Below are 15,882 nucleotides of genomic sequence, written 5' to 3'. Positions count from 1 at the left end.
AGCCTCAGTTCAGGCACTTCCTCAAGGTGGCAGAGCTTTACTAGCTGGGACTGGAACACAGGTCAGTACAACTTCAAATCCCTGACTTCTAACCATGATGTGCTAATTTTATAAGGACCAGGTTAATAGGGAGCAGGCATCTCAGCCTCCTGGCTGCTGCACCCAGGTTCCGCCTGGCAGCAGAGGGCGGAGATATAGGAGTCAGACGAAACACTCTGCCCAGACTTCGCCCGCCCCAGAGGTCAGAATCCCGGGCCCCACAGAATCCACCCTACCTGTGCTTGATGGAGTTGCCGAGGTCTCTGCGAGGGATCTGCGGGGACCAGCGCGGCACTGACAGAGTGTCTGCAGGGAGAGGAGAGAGGAGGAGAGGGGGTTACCCAGAGGGCTGGAGGCTGGGGTAGGGCCCTCGAAGAAAGAGGAACCCAGGTAGGAAGCCAACTGCCATCACTGCCAAAGCCACACCAGGCAGATGCTGCGCTAGGGTGTGCTACCTCAGCCCAGGCAAGGTCCCCTGGGTGGGGCATCCAGAGAGTGCCCTGAAAGAAGCCAGCTGTGGAAAGGATAAAGTCGAGTATCTCTTCCATTTACAGGGTGCTCAGTGTGTGCCAGGCATGGGCAAAGTGACTCACACACCTTGGTTTGTTACAGCCCCCAAAAAGGGGTGGTGGGCTTCCCCACCTGACAGAATAGCAAACTGAGGCTGGCAGAGAAAGCAGTCTACGCTGCCCAGCAGCTGTGAATCCAGGCTTGAGGGCCTCGAGGGCATGTGTCCTGCCTGCTGTCCAGATGCCAGCCCTGCAAGTAGCTCTGTCCTCGTTTTCGTCACATGTACAACATAGCATTATTTACTTACTACTTTTAAGTTGATTTTCTTTAAATACATTTATTTTAAAAGCAAACTCTATGTGGAAAACCAATTATCACTTTTCAGAAATTTAGGTAACTATGGCAGGTGCCATCTAAACTCAGGCTAGCACAAGCGAGCGGGTGCATGGAGGAGTCGAGGAACTGGCGGATGGCGGGATGGGTCGCTGGGCGGGTGGAAGGATGGGTGAATGAATCTTTGGATGGGGTGGACGGATGAGTCGGTAGAGGACAGGGAAGTGGATGGATGGACAGATGGAGGGTCGGATGGCTAGATGGTGGGTGGATTAGGGAGAATGAGGAAGAGACAATACGTCACACAGGCTTCAGACTAGGTGCGTGAGCCCATGCGGCCTCTCACGACAGGTTAAATTCCTGCACCTGTGACTGAGTCCCAGGACTTCTACAGACCTTGAGCTCCAACCCCGACCCTCCGCCCACTGCCTGCTGCCCGTGTCGCCCTCCTCACAGACCCCACCGGCCCCGAGAGGTGTGACGTGACAGCGGAAATGAACTAGTGCAGCCTGAGACTTCCCACCAGTGCGGGAGGAAAGCAGCAAGCGCTGATCCCGACACCGGCTCTCATTTCTCAGGCCAGATGGATGGAGCCGGCTCCCTGTTTTTGGAGCTGCAAAGACACGCCTCGTTTTTCACAGCAATTGTTATGGCGTGGGGCTCGCCTGGGAGGGCCGGGCACGTCTGAACTGCTCAGGGAACGTTTAACCCTCAACCCCCTCAGTCCTCTTTCCTGGCTGATGACTGTCTGCAGCCATCGGAAAGCTGCTCGGAGACCCCAGTGCTGCCCCGGTAAAGCAGGGGCCCTTCTGGGAGAGCTAATGATTCTCCAAGCCCCAAAGGGCAGAGAAAACCCAAGAGGAGACAGAATGATAGATCAGTCGGAAACCCAGCCAGCAGAATTTCCTCCAGTTTAACTAAAAACTAGATGTCATCAAGTCCAAGCTGTTTTATGACTCGTCTTGATTTCTGAGGAAACAAAAAAGCAAAGCCAAGAAGGAAACAATTTCTAAAAAGGGAGGGAACTCTTCCACTCCTATCTTCTTCAGGAACTGGTCAGCTCTGGGAGGAAGGACGCTGTTGCGAGCTCCCTGAAGGGCTCTCTCCATTGCAGGGGTGCTGGGGGTGGGAAGTGGTGTGGGAGAGCAAGGGGTGCTGGGGCACAGCGCCTCCCTGCGGGGAATCCACAGGACTGAGTGGCCAGTGGCTCTCATCTCCTGCCGCAGTGCCGTGGCGCACTAGAAAGGGGCGCTGAGAAGGATTCTGAAGCTCAGCAGGCCAGAGCCTGGAACTGATTAGCAGTGTCTGCACAGGTGAACAAGTTGTACCAACAGATGTGCAAGTACTTGCCACTCCTGTAAGGACTGGTTGCATCACAGGCACAGAGCTTGGGGGAAAATAAGTACTCTGTACGTGCCTGCCAAATCCAAGGTTACTATAATACAAACCCTGAGTTTATCAGTCATTCACTGTGTGTTAATCATTAGGCTGCAGTTTATACCAGAGACTAAGCCTCTGTGCTGTCAGTGGTCTCATTATCCCCACCCGACACAGGAAGACAGGAGCTCAGAGAGGTGGGGTGACTCGCTGAAGGTCACACAGCCACATACTAGCAGTAACTCTGCAGCTGTTCGCAAGTCCTCCAAAAGTCCCCACACAAGGGTTCTCAACCAGGGGCACTTCTGTCCCCCAGGGAACATCTGGCAACATCTGGGGATATTTTTGGATGTCATGCTGGGGTCACGGGAGAGGGTACTACTGGCATCTAATGCTCGAGACCGGGGCTACTGCTCAGCACCCTCAATGCACAGGACAGGCCCTGCAGCTACGAATCCACCAGCTTACAACACCAACAGTGCCGGTGGCGAGAATCCCTGATGCAGATGATTCTCAATTCTCTAGCGACACTCCTTCCCCCCAACCCTCCTCCTGCCCCAAAATACAGTCCTTCTGAAGCTCAAATCAGCAGAGAACAAATCCTCTTTTATTATAAGCACATCTCTCTGTTAGATTCACCTCCTAGTTATTCTGTTATTCTCAATTACAGCACCTCTCAAAAAAAGTCGATGTAATTAAGTTTCGTCGTTTGGTTTCATTTCCCCATCTCTGGCTGAAGAGGTGAGTTCTGTCAATCACATTTAGCGCCTGCAACATCATTAGGCCTCAGCAATAATAACTTCCACACGGTTTGAAACGTGGGTGTGAAGGTTTGAACTTTGAGATCCTCTCTTTAATGTCTTTGTTTGGATTTCATTAAATTTGCCAATGCGAGATGTAAAGCAAAGGCAAAGTGTTTAAAGAGAAGGGGGGAAAATCTATGAATATGTAGGCCTTATCATAACAGAGGCGGCAAACAACATTTACTGCAATTAAACTGATACAGAAACTTCTGTTTAACAATCAAAGCGCCTATTAAGATGTCGCCATAGCAGAACAAAAGCTCCTATTTTACCCTAATTTTCTGATAACAAGTCATGCAGACACGGAGGCAGAAGTGAGCGCATCCCATCCCGGTGCCCTCGGCCTTAGGGGCAGAATCACAGACATTTCTTCTCAGAGACTTTCATTCCCAGGGCGCGGAGAGGGACGGTGTTGGAGGAAAGAAGGCTGTAGAGCCTCACCGTCTGTGCCCGCTAGGAGCTGCCTCTCTATACAGAGGGGGCAGATCTAGAGCCCTGGCCTTGGAAACTATCTTGTCAGCCAGGGAGACAGAAACCTGCAGAGAAGGAAGGGACATTAGTAAAGCAATTGCACTACGTGGGGCTTGAACGTGGAAAACTCTGAACGGGTGAGTCTGAGCTCAGGCTAACAGGAGCGAGGCGTGGGGACAGGGCGTGTGCAGTGACACCAGGTGAAAGGGATGAAGGTAAAGCAGAGGAAGAGGAGGAAAAGCATAGGAGGAAAATAAATGAGAAAAAAAATAAGAAAAAAAAATCTGCTTTTTGTTGAGTGTTATCATGTGCCAAGCCCGATTGCCAAATAAATGTATTATTTCCTTTCACATGTCCCCCCTCATCTAACCCACACGGGGGCCAGTAATATATCAGCTGCTGACATGAGCCCCCACTTCACCAACCAGGAAACCAAGAAGCTCTGCCGTTTGCCTAAGGTCACGCGGCAGGTACAAACCAGGCCCGGGCTTTTTAATTCAGGTCACACCACTGTGTGTCAATCAACAAGAGCGAGTTTATCCCCATGTGATGGGGACACTAAGAAGCAATAAGTCTGCAGCTAATAAGTGAGTGAGTTGGGATTTGAGCCCCAGGTGGGGTGAACTGGATGCTTCCAGTCCAGACTGCCCTACGCCATCCTGTGTCGTCAATGCCAACTCCCTCTGCCTGGGGAAAGCAAAAGAGAAGTTCCCGAGGCCTGGGAGATATGACAGCATGTCTGTCACTCCAGCAGTTACTCAGTAAGAATAATGCTCCCCCCCATCCCTGCACTCCTGCAGTTACTCAGTAAGAATAATGTTCTCTGTCGCCTCCAAAATGTCCACATCCTAAACCCTGGAACCTGTAGGTGTGTTTTAACAGGAGGGATTCTGCAGGTGAGATTGCTGAGGATCTTGAGGTGGGAGATATCATCACAGGAGTCCTAATTAGTGAAAGAGGGAGGCAGGAGGGTCCCTTAGAGAAGGAGATATGCTGGCCTTGAGGATGGAATGGGGCCAACAGCCTGGAAGGCCCCCACAAGTTGGGGAGGGCAGGAGAACAGGCTCCCCCTATAGCCTCTGGAAGGACCGACTCTTCCAACACCTTGATCCCACAGTCCTGGCTTCCAGGATGCAAGATGATAAATCTGTATGGATTTAAGCCACTGGATTTTGGTCATTTGCTACAGCAGCCAAAAGAAAGTGCTGCAGCACCTGTCTTGTGCCAGGTTCAGTTTTAGGAACTGGCCATTGGGTGAACAGGATAGTCAAGTTTTCTGAGCGTACTCTAGAAAGGGAGTCCAAAAGACAATGAGTAAAAGTTCAAGATAATTCCATACAGTGATACAACCCACAAGGGAAGTGAAACAGCACAGACTTCGAGGTTTGCTTAAAGGCAACCCCGACCTGAGCACATCAGCACAGAGGCAGGATGCTGTGCCCGGACCGCACGTGTTTAAGAGCTCCCTCTGGCGGCCAAGGGGAGAATAGCTCGTTAGGCTGCGACAAAAACAGGAGGGTCCCATCTCCACCCTCCTGGCCACCCTCACTACCCTCCCAGACCAGGGTCCAAAGCATCAGCCCTGACACCAAACAAGGCCATTCATCTCCCGTACCAGGCCTTTACCACATGAGCTATCATCGCTCACCTGCAGCCAACTAAAAACCCACACACTCATTACTCCTCAAGGTCCCTGGGATAAAAGCAAAGGGGCTGCAGATTGGCTCCCCAGTCCATGTTATTTTCAAAACCCCAAGGGGATAGACTGCAAGGAGGGTGTGGTGGAATGTTTCATCCCAAACCTACCAACGTGTTGCACTGCAAATTCCGCTAGGAAGTGAGTATTTAAAACGTCATTCTTTGCAACTGTCTGCTACAGGGACAAACAATCCTACGAGTAAGCTGAGAGTCTGCAGGGGTGGTCCTGGATATCATGGGTCATTGCATCCCGTGTCTGACTCAGGATCTGTACAAACAATAAATGTGCGTTCAGTGGGTGGGTGGGTGGGTGGCCGGATGGACCCAGAATTTAGTCCTGTCCAAAACTGCTGCTTCACTACTAGAAACGTCCTTGGTCAGGGGGAACCTTACAGATACTTTTCAAGATATTTGAAACAAACCTGAACTGATTTATGCCCCCAACTATCCATGTCTGGTAGGGGAGGAGGTAAACATTATCTCTATTTGGAAGATGGCCAACTGAAGCAGAGCTGGGGTATGACCTGCTGTGTGACCTTGGATAAGAGACACCCTCTCTGAGCTCCTTGACAGGCCGCTTTCAGATGAAGTGGGAAAATAGGTAGGATGCTCAGTTCATACTTGGCACAGAGAAATGCCAGTCTTGTTTATCATACTTCTCCCAAGTGGGATGCACCACTTGGGAGTGTGTTCATCTGACCCAAACAATCCTATAAGGTTATATCTCCAGTTCACAGATAAGCAAACTGAGGATGATTTTACTGACTTAATTTATAGTTACACAGCTCGTACTCAGTGACTTTGGAATTAAACACAGTTTCCTGTCACACTAAAGCTTTGCTATTCACCCATACATCACACTGCTTGCCTATGCTATGTCTCCCTCTGAGACAATTGTAAAAAGTATTGTTTAAATCAAATAGTCCTAGAGTTGGAAAGGATGACAGAAAACTATCTTTTGCAGTCCCGGAGTCTCTAAACTGTTTTGCATAGAAGAGGAGCTGCCCTGTCCGTAAATGTTTCCATGGAGATAAAGACCTCGGAGCGTTTAATACAACTAATAATAGCAGCGAGCATTTATTGAGCATCTATTGCACAGCAGGATGCAGATTAAGTGCTTTAGCTGCATTATTTCATTTATCTCTATAAGTCCTTCTTAGGTGGCAGAGGTGGGGTTTGAGCTAGCACAGCCAACCTCCCACCCCCCCATTCCCAGCTCATCATCAGAAATACCACAGATGAAATGAAGTTCCAAGCTGCCCTTAAGCTTCCAGCTCAGAGACATGATAGACTAAACGAGAATTTAACAGTGTGCTGCATTCAAATCAACTGGCAAATTCTTTGGGCCTTGAGATACCTGAAACTAATAAAACTTAGACCATTAAGCCTTTCTTTTGGAGCCACGGGTCAGTCACCAGCTAAAATCCTACCGATTTATCCCTGGTGCAATCCTTGACTAACGCTGCTCATGAATTTATTCACATAGCAAGACTAACTCTATTTGCTTTAATATCCAATTCAAATAGATCAGATCTGAAGGTATTTTAATTATGTGCTGTCTCTAAAGGTTATATAGTTCCATGATGCTTCAAGGCCAAATTGAGTTTCTTTGTGTATATGGACCTAACACTCTCCTGAGAAAACGCCCACTTCCCAATCTGGGGATTATGACAGCTACGGAGGCATCTACTCCGTAGGGAGTGAGTAAATGAGGGTGGGCCTGGGTGCCACATCATGGGGGGAGAAATAAGGCAGCCTGGGTGGACAGTGGTGGAAGATGCTGGGATGAAAAGGATTGTGCTCTCACTCTTGATGGAAGAGATCAGAGGAAATGCTTAGAGATTCCCACAAAAGCATCACGTCAAAGTCAAGGGTGATGTTGAAGCTACCTGACCAAAAATGGGCACACTGCAGGGATGGAGTTACCAGGGTCAAACCCTCCCACATGTTCATAGGGTTTCAACTGGATACCAACTGGATACCAGGTGCTGAGCATGGAACTCCTTTGGAGTCAGAGCAACATGCATCATTTCTGAATGGGAACGCCCTCGAGGTCATCACCTTGCCTGGTGGAGTGTGGCAGAGGAAGTGTGTGACTGTGAAATTAACAGTCCTCTCCAACGTCAGCTCCAGAATGTATTAGCTTCAAGACCTGGGGAGCCTTCACCTCTCTGCGTCTCAGTTTTGTTGCCAATAAAAAGGGGGATCATAATCACTCCCTCACAGGTTGGCTGGAGGATTAGCTGGAGTAACATAATTGGAAGAGGGCTCAGCTGAGTGCCTGATGTATTGTAGTTATTACTGTTTGTGTCATTGTCACCATCCAGAATTAACACACCAGTCAGACCTTGACCAAGCTCTCCATGGCTGTGCTTTAGTGCAGAGACCGGGGAACTATGATCTTCGGACCAGAGTCAGCTCACCATCTACATTACCAAGAAAGTTTGACTGGCATAGAGCTACACCCAGCGGCTGACATAGCGTCAGTGACAGCTTCCATACTGCGGCACCAGTTTGGTAGTTGGGACAGAGACAATATAATATAGCCCACAAAGCCAAAAAATAACAGTAATTATGACCTGGCTTCATTTCTTTGGCTGAATAGCAGAGACTTCTTTTCTTCTATTTCCCAGTTATATTGTGCTATAATTGACAAACAAAATGGCAAGATGATTAAAGCATACATCATTTTTTCCTTACAGCCCTAAGGCCTGGGATGAAGACCCACTTCTGCCACCCATGGGGGCAACCCTGACCACACAATGCTTTCTCCAACCAATACTGCACAGGACCACTCAGGGTCCCCCTGCTCACTCAATCCTAGCCCCCTAAGTGGTATGTTGGTTTCATTTTGCTTTTCTGACACTCCCCCGCCCCCACCAGAAGGCCTGGGTTGTTCCCCTGTGTTCTGTCCAGCCAAGAGAGCTGTTGTTATAGATCTTTGAGTTGAAATTATATTTATTGCTTTCTGATTCCATTTTTCTTAGGCTGAGCTTCTTGTGCTAGGTCTCAGCTTGTGTGTCTAGGTCTCAGCTTACTTGTGCATTATTTATTTTATGGGGGGGGGGTCAAGATTCTCACACATATGGTTTCGTCCCAAGTCAGTGTTCTTCCCAGCCCTCACTGTCTGCTGGTGGAATCATCCGTGAGAAGCAGGGTCTCCATGCCACTGCTGATCCATGTCTGATCATGAAGGCAGCAGGAAAGGAAAAGTCATTCACTTTCTGCTCTCACTGCTTCTGTTTGGGCTAATTAATCCGATGATCCAGTTGTCATTTTATCAAAGCAGAGAGAAGACCTTGAGGATGAATAAGTTACAGCTGGCGGGAGAGGGCACTGGCTGTGGCCAAGAGAATGGAGAAAGCGCCTGTGCAGGTAGCAGCCACGCTCAGTAAGACGGGTGAGCAGGGCGGACACTGGGCACGTGGCAGCTCAGCAGAAGGAGGCTGCAATGTGGGCGAGAGGCGGGACGAGCAGAGGATGTGAGGGGAGATCACAGGGAGTCATGGTCAGGGTGCCCTTCCTTGTCTGGTGAAGACACTTTGCAAATGGTGACACCAAAATGGAAGCACCTTCAGGAGGGACACAGGGGTGCATTTATTCTAATGCTCCCCTCCCAAACTGTTCTTCCTTTTTAAGAAGACCATCACCACCTCACCTGTGAATCCTGGCAGGCAAATGCTAAGCCGGGAACCCCGACAGCCCCACAAATCAAATGTGTGGATGGGGATCCATCGCACCCACTTCCCATGAGAAGTGTGAGCCCCGGAGTCACCGCTCAGCCCCTCAGATGGCCTCAGCCCCTCAGATGGCCTCAATTAAGTTTCACCGCCAGTAAAGAAAGAGAAGATACTGAGGCATTTAATTACATTTTATAATATGCTCACTGATGAATTTATTGAAGTGTACCAGGGATTTTTAACCTTGTAACCAAACAATGGGAGACCCGGGGGCCAAGGAGTAATAATCTTCCTTGTGGGGATGATAGATAGGGAATCCGAGGGAATCCGAGGTGTCAACAGCAGGTCCAGCGGGTGCACAGGGGGAGCAGGGGTCTGGGGAGTGAGGGGGCGTGACAAGAAAGCGCAACAATGGGCCTCCAGCTCCATGGGACACCACCCCACAGATCACAGGGGGTCTGGCACTCATTATCAACTCTACAGACAAGACGCATTGGGAGACCCACCCTTCCCTTTCCACACTGTATACCTACCCCCAACCTCTTGAATTTCCCCCGATATCATTTTACTGCTCTGGTCTGGAAGGAACAGGGGCATCATCTTGAAATGTCAAAATCGATTTATGTAATCAGATTATAATATTAAAATACAAAAAAGGAAATAAAATCTTAACATCTAGAAATCCAGAAGGCTTTCACTAGGAGGACGATCCACTCTGGTTTGTTAGCAGAGCGCCTGGGAAATGAGTATTAATCAGGAAATAGGTGCCCCTGGGGTTGGGGCGCAAGGTGGGGCCCTCAAGTATGTTCTCAAGGCCTGGTGTTTGCCTGTCACTGGCTCAGGGCCCATCACACACTAAAGCGACCGAGAAAGGTCAGCTGGAGAGGACAAACACGCTGGCCCAGGCGAAGCAAGGAGAAACACTCCACGCCTCTGAAAAGCAGCAGGACCCTCCCCAGGGCCAGTCAATGGGCTTAATGGCCCCATGGGGCCCATGACCCCATCGCTGTCTCTGGCCCTGCCCTGCCCTCCCATGTCACATTCACACTATGGATCAGCTGTTTGGCACTTCCCACCTTCAAAGGTGTTCTATCTGGAACGTTCTTCTGCACCCCTCCCTACTTTTCTTAGCCTGATTCAAGGCAGCTTTCCTCCAAGATCCAGCCCAGACATAGCCTGTCCAGGAAGCCATCCCTGAACACACGGGGTGATGTCCCTGCTGTGCACCCCTCCTATGCAGGTAGCATCAGGCCAGTCGGCTCACTGCGGAGCATACACCCTTGACAGTGAGCTCCCAGCGAGTCAGGACAGCAAATCTTCGTCGTTCTGTGTTCACTGTCTCATGTGGAGTCTGGCTAGGAGCTTGAGGTGAAGGGTTTCCTTGCTAACTCCTGCAAAGATAAGCCAGGAGCCCAACTCACCTACTGCTTCCCCGCTAGCGAGGCCTTGGTCAGTCAGGGGCCCCAGGAAGCCCAGACCACCTCCAGCCCTGACCTCAGCTGGAGCACATGCCTAGGCAGAACTCAAGGGGGAGCCCATCCCTCCTCCCCCAAGCCCCTCCCCACTGGCCTGCCTAGGCCCCACAGTTTCCCCAACTGCCAAAGGGGGACCCCTGTAGCATCTCAGTTCCTCCTGCCTCTTGGCCTGTGATGGGGCCACTGCACAGTCCCTCAAGGGCAGAGCTGCAATGTATGGGATTTTCATAGCCAGTCCTCTCAGCCACCCAGTCCGGGAGGTCTAGCGTCAATCCCATTTTACAGATAAAGAAACAGAACTCTGAATGCTTAAAACTGAGAAGCAGAACAGGATCTGCAGTTAGAAAGACCAGTTCTCCCCTAACAGGACACGTTACTTAGCTTCTCTGAGTTGCAGCATTGTAACCATGGTAACAGCCAGGCTGCACCGGGTTCTGCCCAGGTCAGTGGTTCCCAGGATGTGAGGACACTGGAATTGTCTGAGGCCTGTGTCCTTCTCCTGCACTGTGATCTAACTTAAGGGGTAAGCAAACCATCGATCCATGGACCATATCTGGCATGCAGCCTGTTTTTGTAAATAAAGTTTTATTGGTACACAGCACGCCCACTGGCTGTGGCTGCTGCTGCACTGAGGGCAGAGCTGAGTGGCTGTGCCAGACGCCACATGGCCTGTGAAGCCTAAAATATTTACTATCTGGCTCTTTAGTAAAAAGTTAGCTGGCCACTGATTTAACTGTGTTGGGGGTACAGACTGGCCTTGAACATGCTATGAGGTCTCCAGGAGATACTCACGTGCAGACAAGTCTGGGGCCACTAGCCAAATGCTTCACTGGCATCAGCCCACTGGCCACACAAGCCACATCTATTTCATCCCTCCCAGTATCCTCAGCAACTATCACAGTGAGGGGCACATTGTGGCATCACCACAGATACTGATTGAATGAACAATCCACCTGGTGAAGCAGGTACTAATCAGCCCATTTTGCAAATGGAGAAACTGAGGCTCAAAGTTCTCCTAAGGAAAAAAGTTCTTTTGGGATTTGAACCTAGACTTCCTGATTGTGAAGTCCCACTTTTGAGTACCCAGATACTCAAAACTGGCGGAGAGCTGGCCAACAGCTGGGGAGGGGTCTTGGGCACCCATCCTGGGAGAGGAGCCGAGCACAGGGGAGACCGCTGGGAAATGCGGTGGAGCAGGGGCCTGGCTGGCAGCGCAGAGCATCTCAGACCATAGATGCAGAACCTGTCTCCTTGACCCGAAGGAAAATGCTAATTGCAGAGGCTGGCTCACTGTGCCAGCTCAGGCTTAAATGAGGACAGAACAAGAGTTGACAGACAGAGGTCCTGCGCTGCCATCATCACCCATGTCCCTGTGAAGGGAGAAAAACAGCCGGCCCTGCGCTCCATCAATTTCAATTGTAAATGGTCTCACGTTGAAACAAACCAACAGAAGCAGCAGCATCCCTGACAGGCGTGGGGCGAGGCGAGGTGGGGGGGCAGGCGGACCTCAGATTGGGATCTGCAAGTCGGATCTGCAAGTTTGACATCTGGACCCAGAAGAGGGCGAAAGGATGAGCCCGTGGACTGCATGTTCCACCATCCAGGCAGCCCAGGGCCCAGCCCCTTCTGTGCCTACAAGTGGCCAGATCCGATGGAATTAATTTACAGGTGCAAACCCGAGGGGCGACCCTGTGATTCTGGTCTCCTAATCTCTGAACCTTCTCTGCAAAACCCGAGTGATAACCCCACCTTCCAGCGTTTCCCTGAAAGCAGGCACTGGCAACTGGAGCAAGCGCCTGGCACCCAGTAGGTGTGCCACTGAAGGAGGCTCTCCCCCTTGAGCAGCCAGGTCTGGTTTTCAGCTTTTGGAGCGGCCTGTCTCCCTGACCTGAGAAGACAACCAGGCAGGAGGCTCTCTGGGCAGAGAGGCCACACCTCCACGGCAAAGCAGCTGAGTTATGGGGCGGGGAGACTGTCTAGGGCTGGCTGGGCATTTATCCCTTCCTATCATCCTGTTCTCAGAGCGCATCCGTAGACCTCGCCTGCCCATGTGATGGATGAGTCTTAAGTTCCTTGCACACTACATCATCAATTACTTACATATTTATTGCCTTGAACTGAGTCTATGGATCTTAAATCAGGGCCATCCAGAGTTGCCTGAGCTGAAATTCTTCCCCTCATGGAAATGTGTGTTTTTTAATTATACAGCCACCCTGTAGTTAATGTTCAGTGGAAGTTAATTGTCCATGGAACAAAGGGCTGCTGAGAAGTTCCCCTCACAATCATTCCATGGAATTTACTGCCTGAGTGAGCTCAGCAGGGACAGACAGGCGAACTGGCTGCCAGGGACCCAGGTCCAACTTTATGAAAGTCCAGACACCAGGCATCCTTGGGTCTGGGCTTAGGCAATAGATTTTCTCCCTCTCTCCTTCCCTGATGCTCCAAGTGCTGTTGTCCAGAGAGGTGTCAGGCTGTCTGTGGGGCACAGACATGGAGGAGACAGTCTTGGGATGGATCACCAGCTGAGGTCAAGACAGCATCCCTTAGTGGGGCTGCGATGAAGATGTGACAGGTCTGCCGGTCCAGATGTGGCAGCCCTGAAGGTGAGGATGCTGAGACAGGGGACCCTGCTCCAACAGAGAGGCTCTGTAGCAGAGGGAGGTACTGTCAATATTGAGGGGCAGAGAGAAACCCCATTCCTGAGACAGGAAGGAAGCGACCCTAAGTGAAACCAGCCCTAACAGAACAGGAGGCAGAGAAACAATAACCTAAAGCAGTGGTTCTCAACAGCATGGAATGGTGCCCCCCAGGGGACAAGTGGCGGCATCTGGAGACACTCTGGGGCTTCACGAGCTGGGTGGTGGTGTGTGCTCCTGGTGCTTCTAACAGGTGGAAGCCAGGGGTGCTGTTAAACATCCTACAATGCATAGGACAGGCCCCCGGACAAAGAACTACCCAGCTCCAAATGGCAATAGTTTTATAGCTGAGAATCCCAGTCCATGGAGAGAGGAGGGGCCCAGGAGCCAGTCGCACGGCTGGATTAAACACTGGATGAGGGAAAGAGGGGCTGAGCTAACCACGGAGAGAGGTGAGGAGTGTCACAGGGGCAGGTGTTGGCTTGACCTTAACGGCCCACCCAGGAGGAGGGTCTTTGGCACGGGACCCCTACATAAGCCCAGGGCCCGCTCTAAAGCAGCCTGGTGCCCACTGAGCAATGACCCTTTTGTGTGTCCACTCTAGAGGGCAGGGCAGGCTGAGCCTCACTGGAGTCCTGGCACAGGGTGCCCACCCTAACCCTCCTAACCCTCCACCACCAGGCTGAGGATGGGGCGGGCACATGACCCAAGATGGGCCCAGCAGAGTCCACGATATGTGCTGGCTGGGACTTGACCAGAAAGCTGCCCTCTCTTCCCCTCAAAGGAGCTTAGCTGCTGTCTGCACACCTGGGCACCCAGGGGCCACCTGCGGGAAGGAGCTGCCTGAGCAGGAAGGCAACAAAAGGGCAGGAAGGCAACGAGAGCAGCAGAGCAGAGAGCTACAATCAGGCTGATGGATCATTCGAGCCCCTGGAGCTTCTCCGATTACTCTTAGATCCTCATATTTTTTTTAAAGATTTATTTATTCATTTACATAAGAACTGGGGTACAGGCCAGATGTGCGTGAGGGTGAGAGGATTCACCAGAGACAGAACAGGGAACAGAACAGGCAGATTGATGTAATACACTGCTGAGTGGAGCAGCGGGCGAGACAGGAGAGGTCTGCTGTGCCATGTGGGACCCTTGCCAGTCAGCCGGGATCGAACATGTGCTGCAGAGGCTGCGGACAGTTTCACAGCACGGTGCTCAACCTCTTGCACCACCGTGGGAGGCCCATAAATCCTCATTCTTTTTTCTAAACACTTAAAGCAGTCTGCGTGGTTTCACTGATAAAAAGAATGCTGCATTGTCACAGAGACAGCACATCTCTGCTCTCTCCAGGGCCCCCCACCCAACTAGGAGATGGCTAATATCATACAGTGGTGTACCCCATCTTCTACGTTCTGTGTCCTAGGCACTAGCATTCAACGCTTTAAAGGTGTTATCTCATTTCAGCTGCCCAATCCTGAGACATTACGTTATTATTATCTCAAAATCACGGAGAAGGAAACAACAGTTTGGAGAGGTGGCACAACTTGTTCCAGGTCACACAGCTAGCAAGGGGCGGAGCCAGGACGCCAAGTCACCCTGCGCCCAAGACAAGCAGGCCGCCCCAGCCTGCGCCTGCAAACATCCCAGGCCACAAGCCCCCCTTCTCTCTGGCACGCTGACCAGGATGCCGCCCAAGACAATATGACTCTCAGGAAGGGTGCCGCGGGGAAAGGGAGCCGGCTGGCCCCTGAGAACTGCAGTCCCTGCGACAGATTCTCAATAAACAGACATCCTGGCTTTATACATCAGTCTCAAAGGTCTGGTAAATGTGAATCTGATTCTTAGAGATTCTGGACTCGGAACTGGCAAAGCAGACCCAGATTTCCGGATTCCCATGAATTCTCTACAGTGGTGGTTCTCAAGCTTGAGTGTTCACCGCAACATTCGGCATGCCAGCCAAGGTGACAACAACTCCATCGATGGACGAGTGGACACACGAAAGGCGGTCCATCCAAGCAGCGGGGTGTTACACCCAGCCGGGAAGAGGAATGAAGCGCTGACGCAGGCAGCAGCTCAGAGGAGCCTTGAAAAGGAGATGCTGAGTGAAGAAGCCAGTATGGGATTCCGTTTACACGAAATGTCCAGAACAGACAAATCCACAGAGACAGCAAGTCAATTCATGGCTGCTACAGGGCCCAGAGGGGAAACAGGAAGTGACAGCTAATGGGGAGGTGATGGAAAAGTTCTGGAATTAAAACAATGGTGTTGGTTGTACAACTTTATGAATATACTAAAAACCACTGAATTATTTTAAGAGGGTGAACTTTCTAGCATGTGGATTATGATCCCAATAAAACTTTCATTGCAAAATACTTGAGCCTGCTTCTGAGTCACCTGGAGCCTGTGAATCTGACTGCTGGGCTGCACGGCCAGGGCATCAGACTCCCTGAAGTCAGAAGCAGGGTCAGAGAATCTGCATGTTTACAAGTTCCCCTGGGGTGCTGATGCTGCTGGCCCAAGCAACTCACTCTGAGAACCCCGGGGTGGTGTATGGCACTCCTACCTCCTGCCCCATAAACTTCTGAGCTGCACTGAGGAACAAACCGTAGCCAGGAGTCACACTGCTCAGGCTGTCACTAAACTTGGAGGCGGGGCTGAGGACTTTATTTATGGAGTTGCCAGTGACATTAGTCACTTTGTGTTATGGAAAGAATATCTGGGTCTCCCCCAGATTCACATGTTGAAACTTAATGCCTAATGTGATGGTTTTAGGAGGTGGAGGCCTTTGGGAGGTGGCCGGATCATGATGGTGGAGCCCTCATGCATGGCATTAGTGCCCCCATAAAGGAGACCCAGAGAGCTCTCAGGA

General features: G+C 51.0%; 1 protein-coding gene across 1 annotated transcript in view; it reads right to left on the bottom strand.

Annotated features, from left to right (window-relative positions):
* Positions 1–15,882, bottom strand: part of KSR2 (kinase suppressor of ras 2) — a 337,333-nt gene that overhangs the window by 90,762 nt on the left and 230,689 nt on the right. The window contains exon 6 of the mRNA XM_037511091.2: positions 276–345. Within this exon, the coding sequence (XP_037366988.1) occupies positions 276–345 (70 nt within the window). The remainder of the gene's footprint in view (positions 1–275; positions 346–15,882) is intronic.

Source organism: Talpa occidentalis, unplaced genomic scaffold, assembly GCF_014898055.3.
Source record: "Talpa occidentalis isolate TD23 unplaced genomic scaffold, MPIMG_talOcc4v2.1 talOcc4.14, whole genome shotgun sequence".
Taxonomy (NCBI): domain Eukaryota; kingdom Metazoa; phylum Chordata; class Mammalia; order Eulipotyphla; family Talpidae; genus Talpa; species Talpa occidentalis.
Note: the sequence above shows the minus strand (reverse complement) of the source record. Positions and strands in the feature narration are given on the sequence as shown.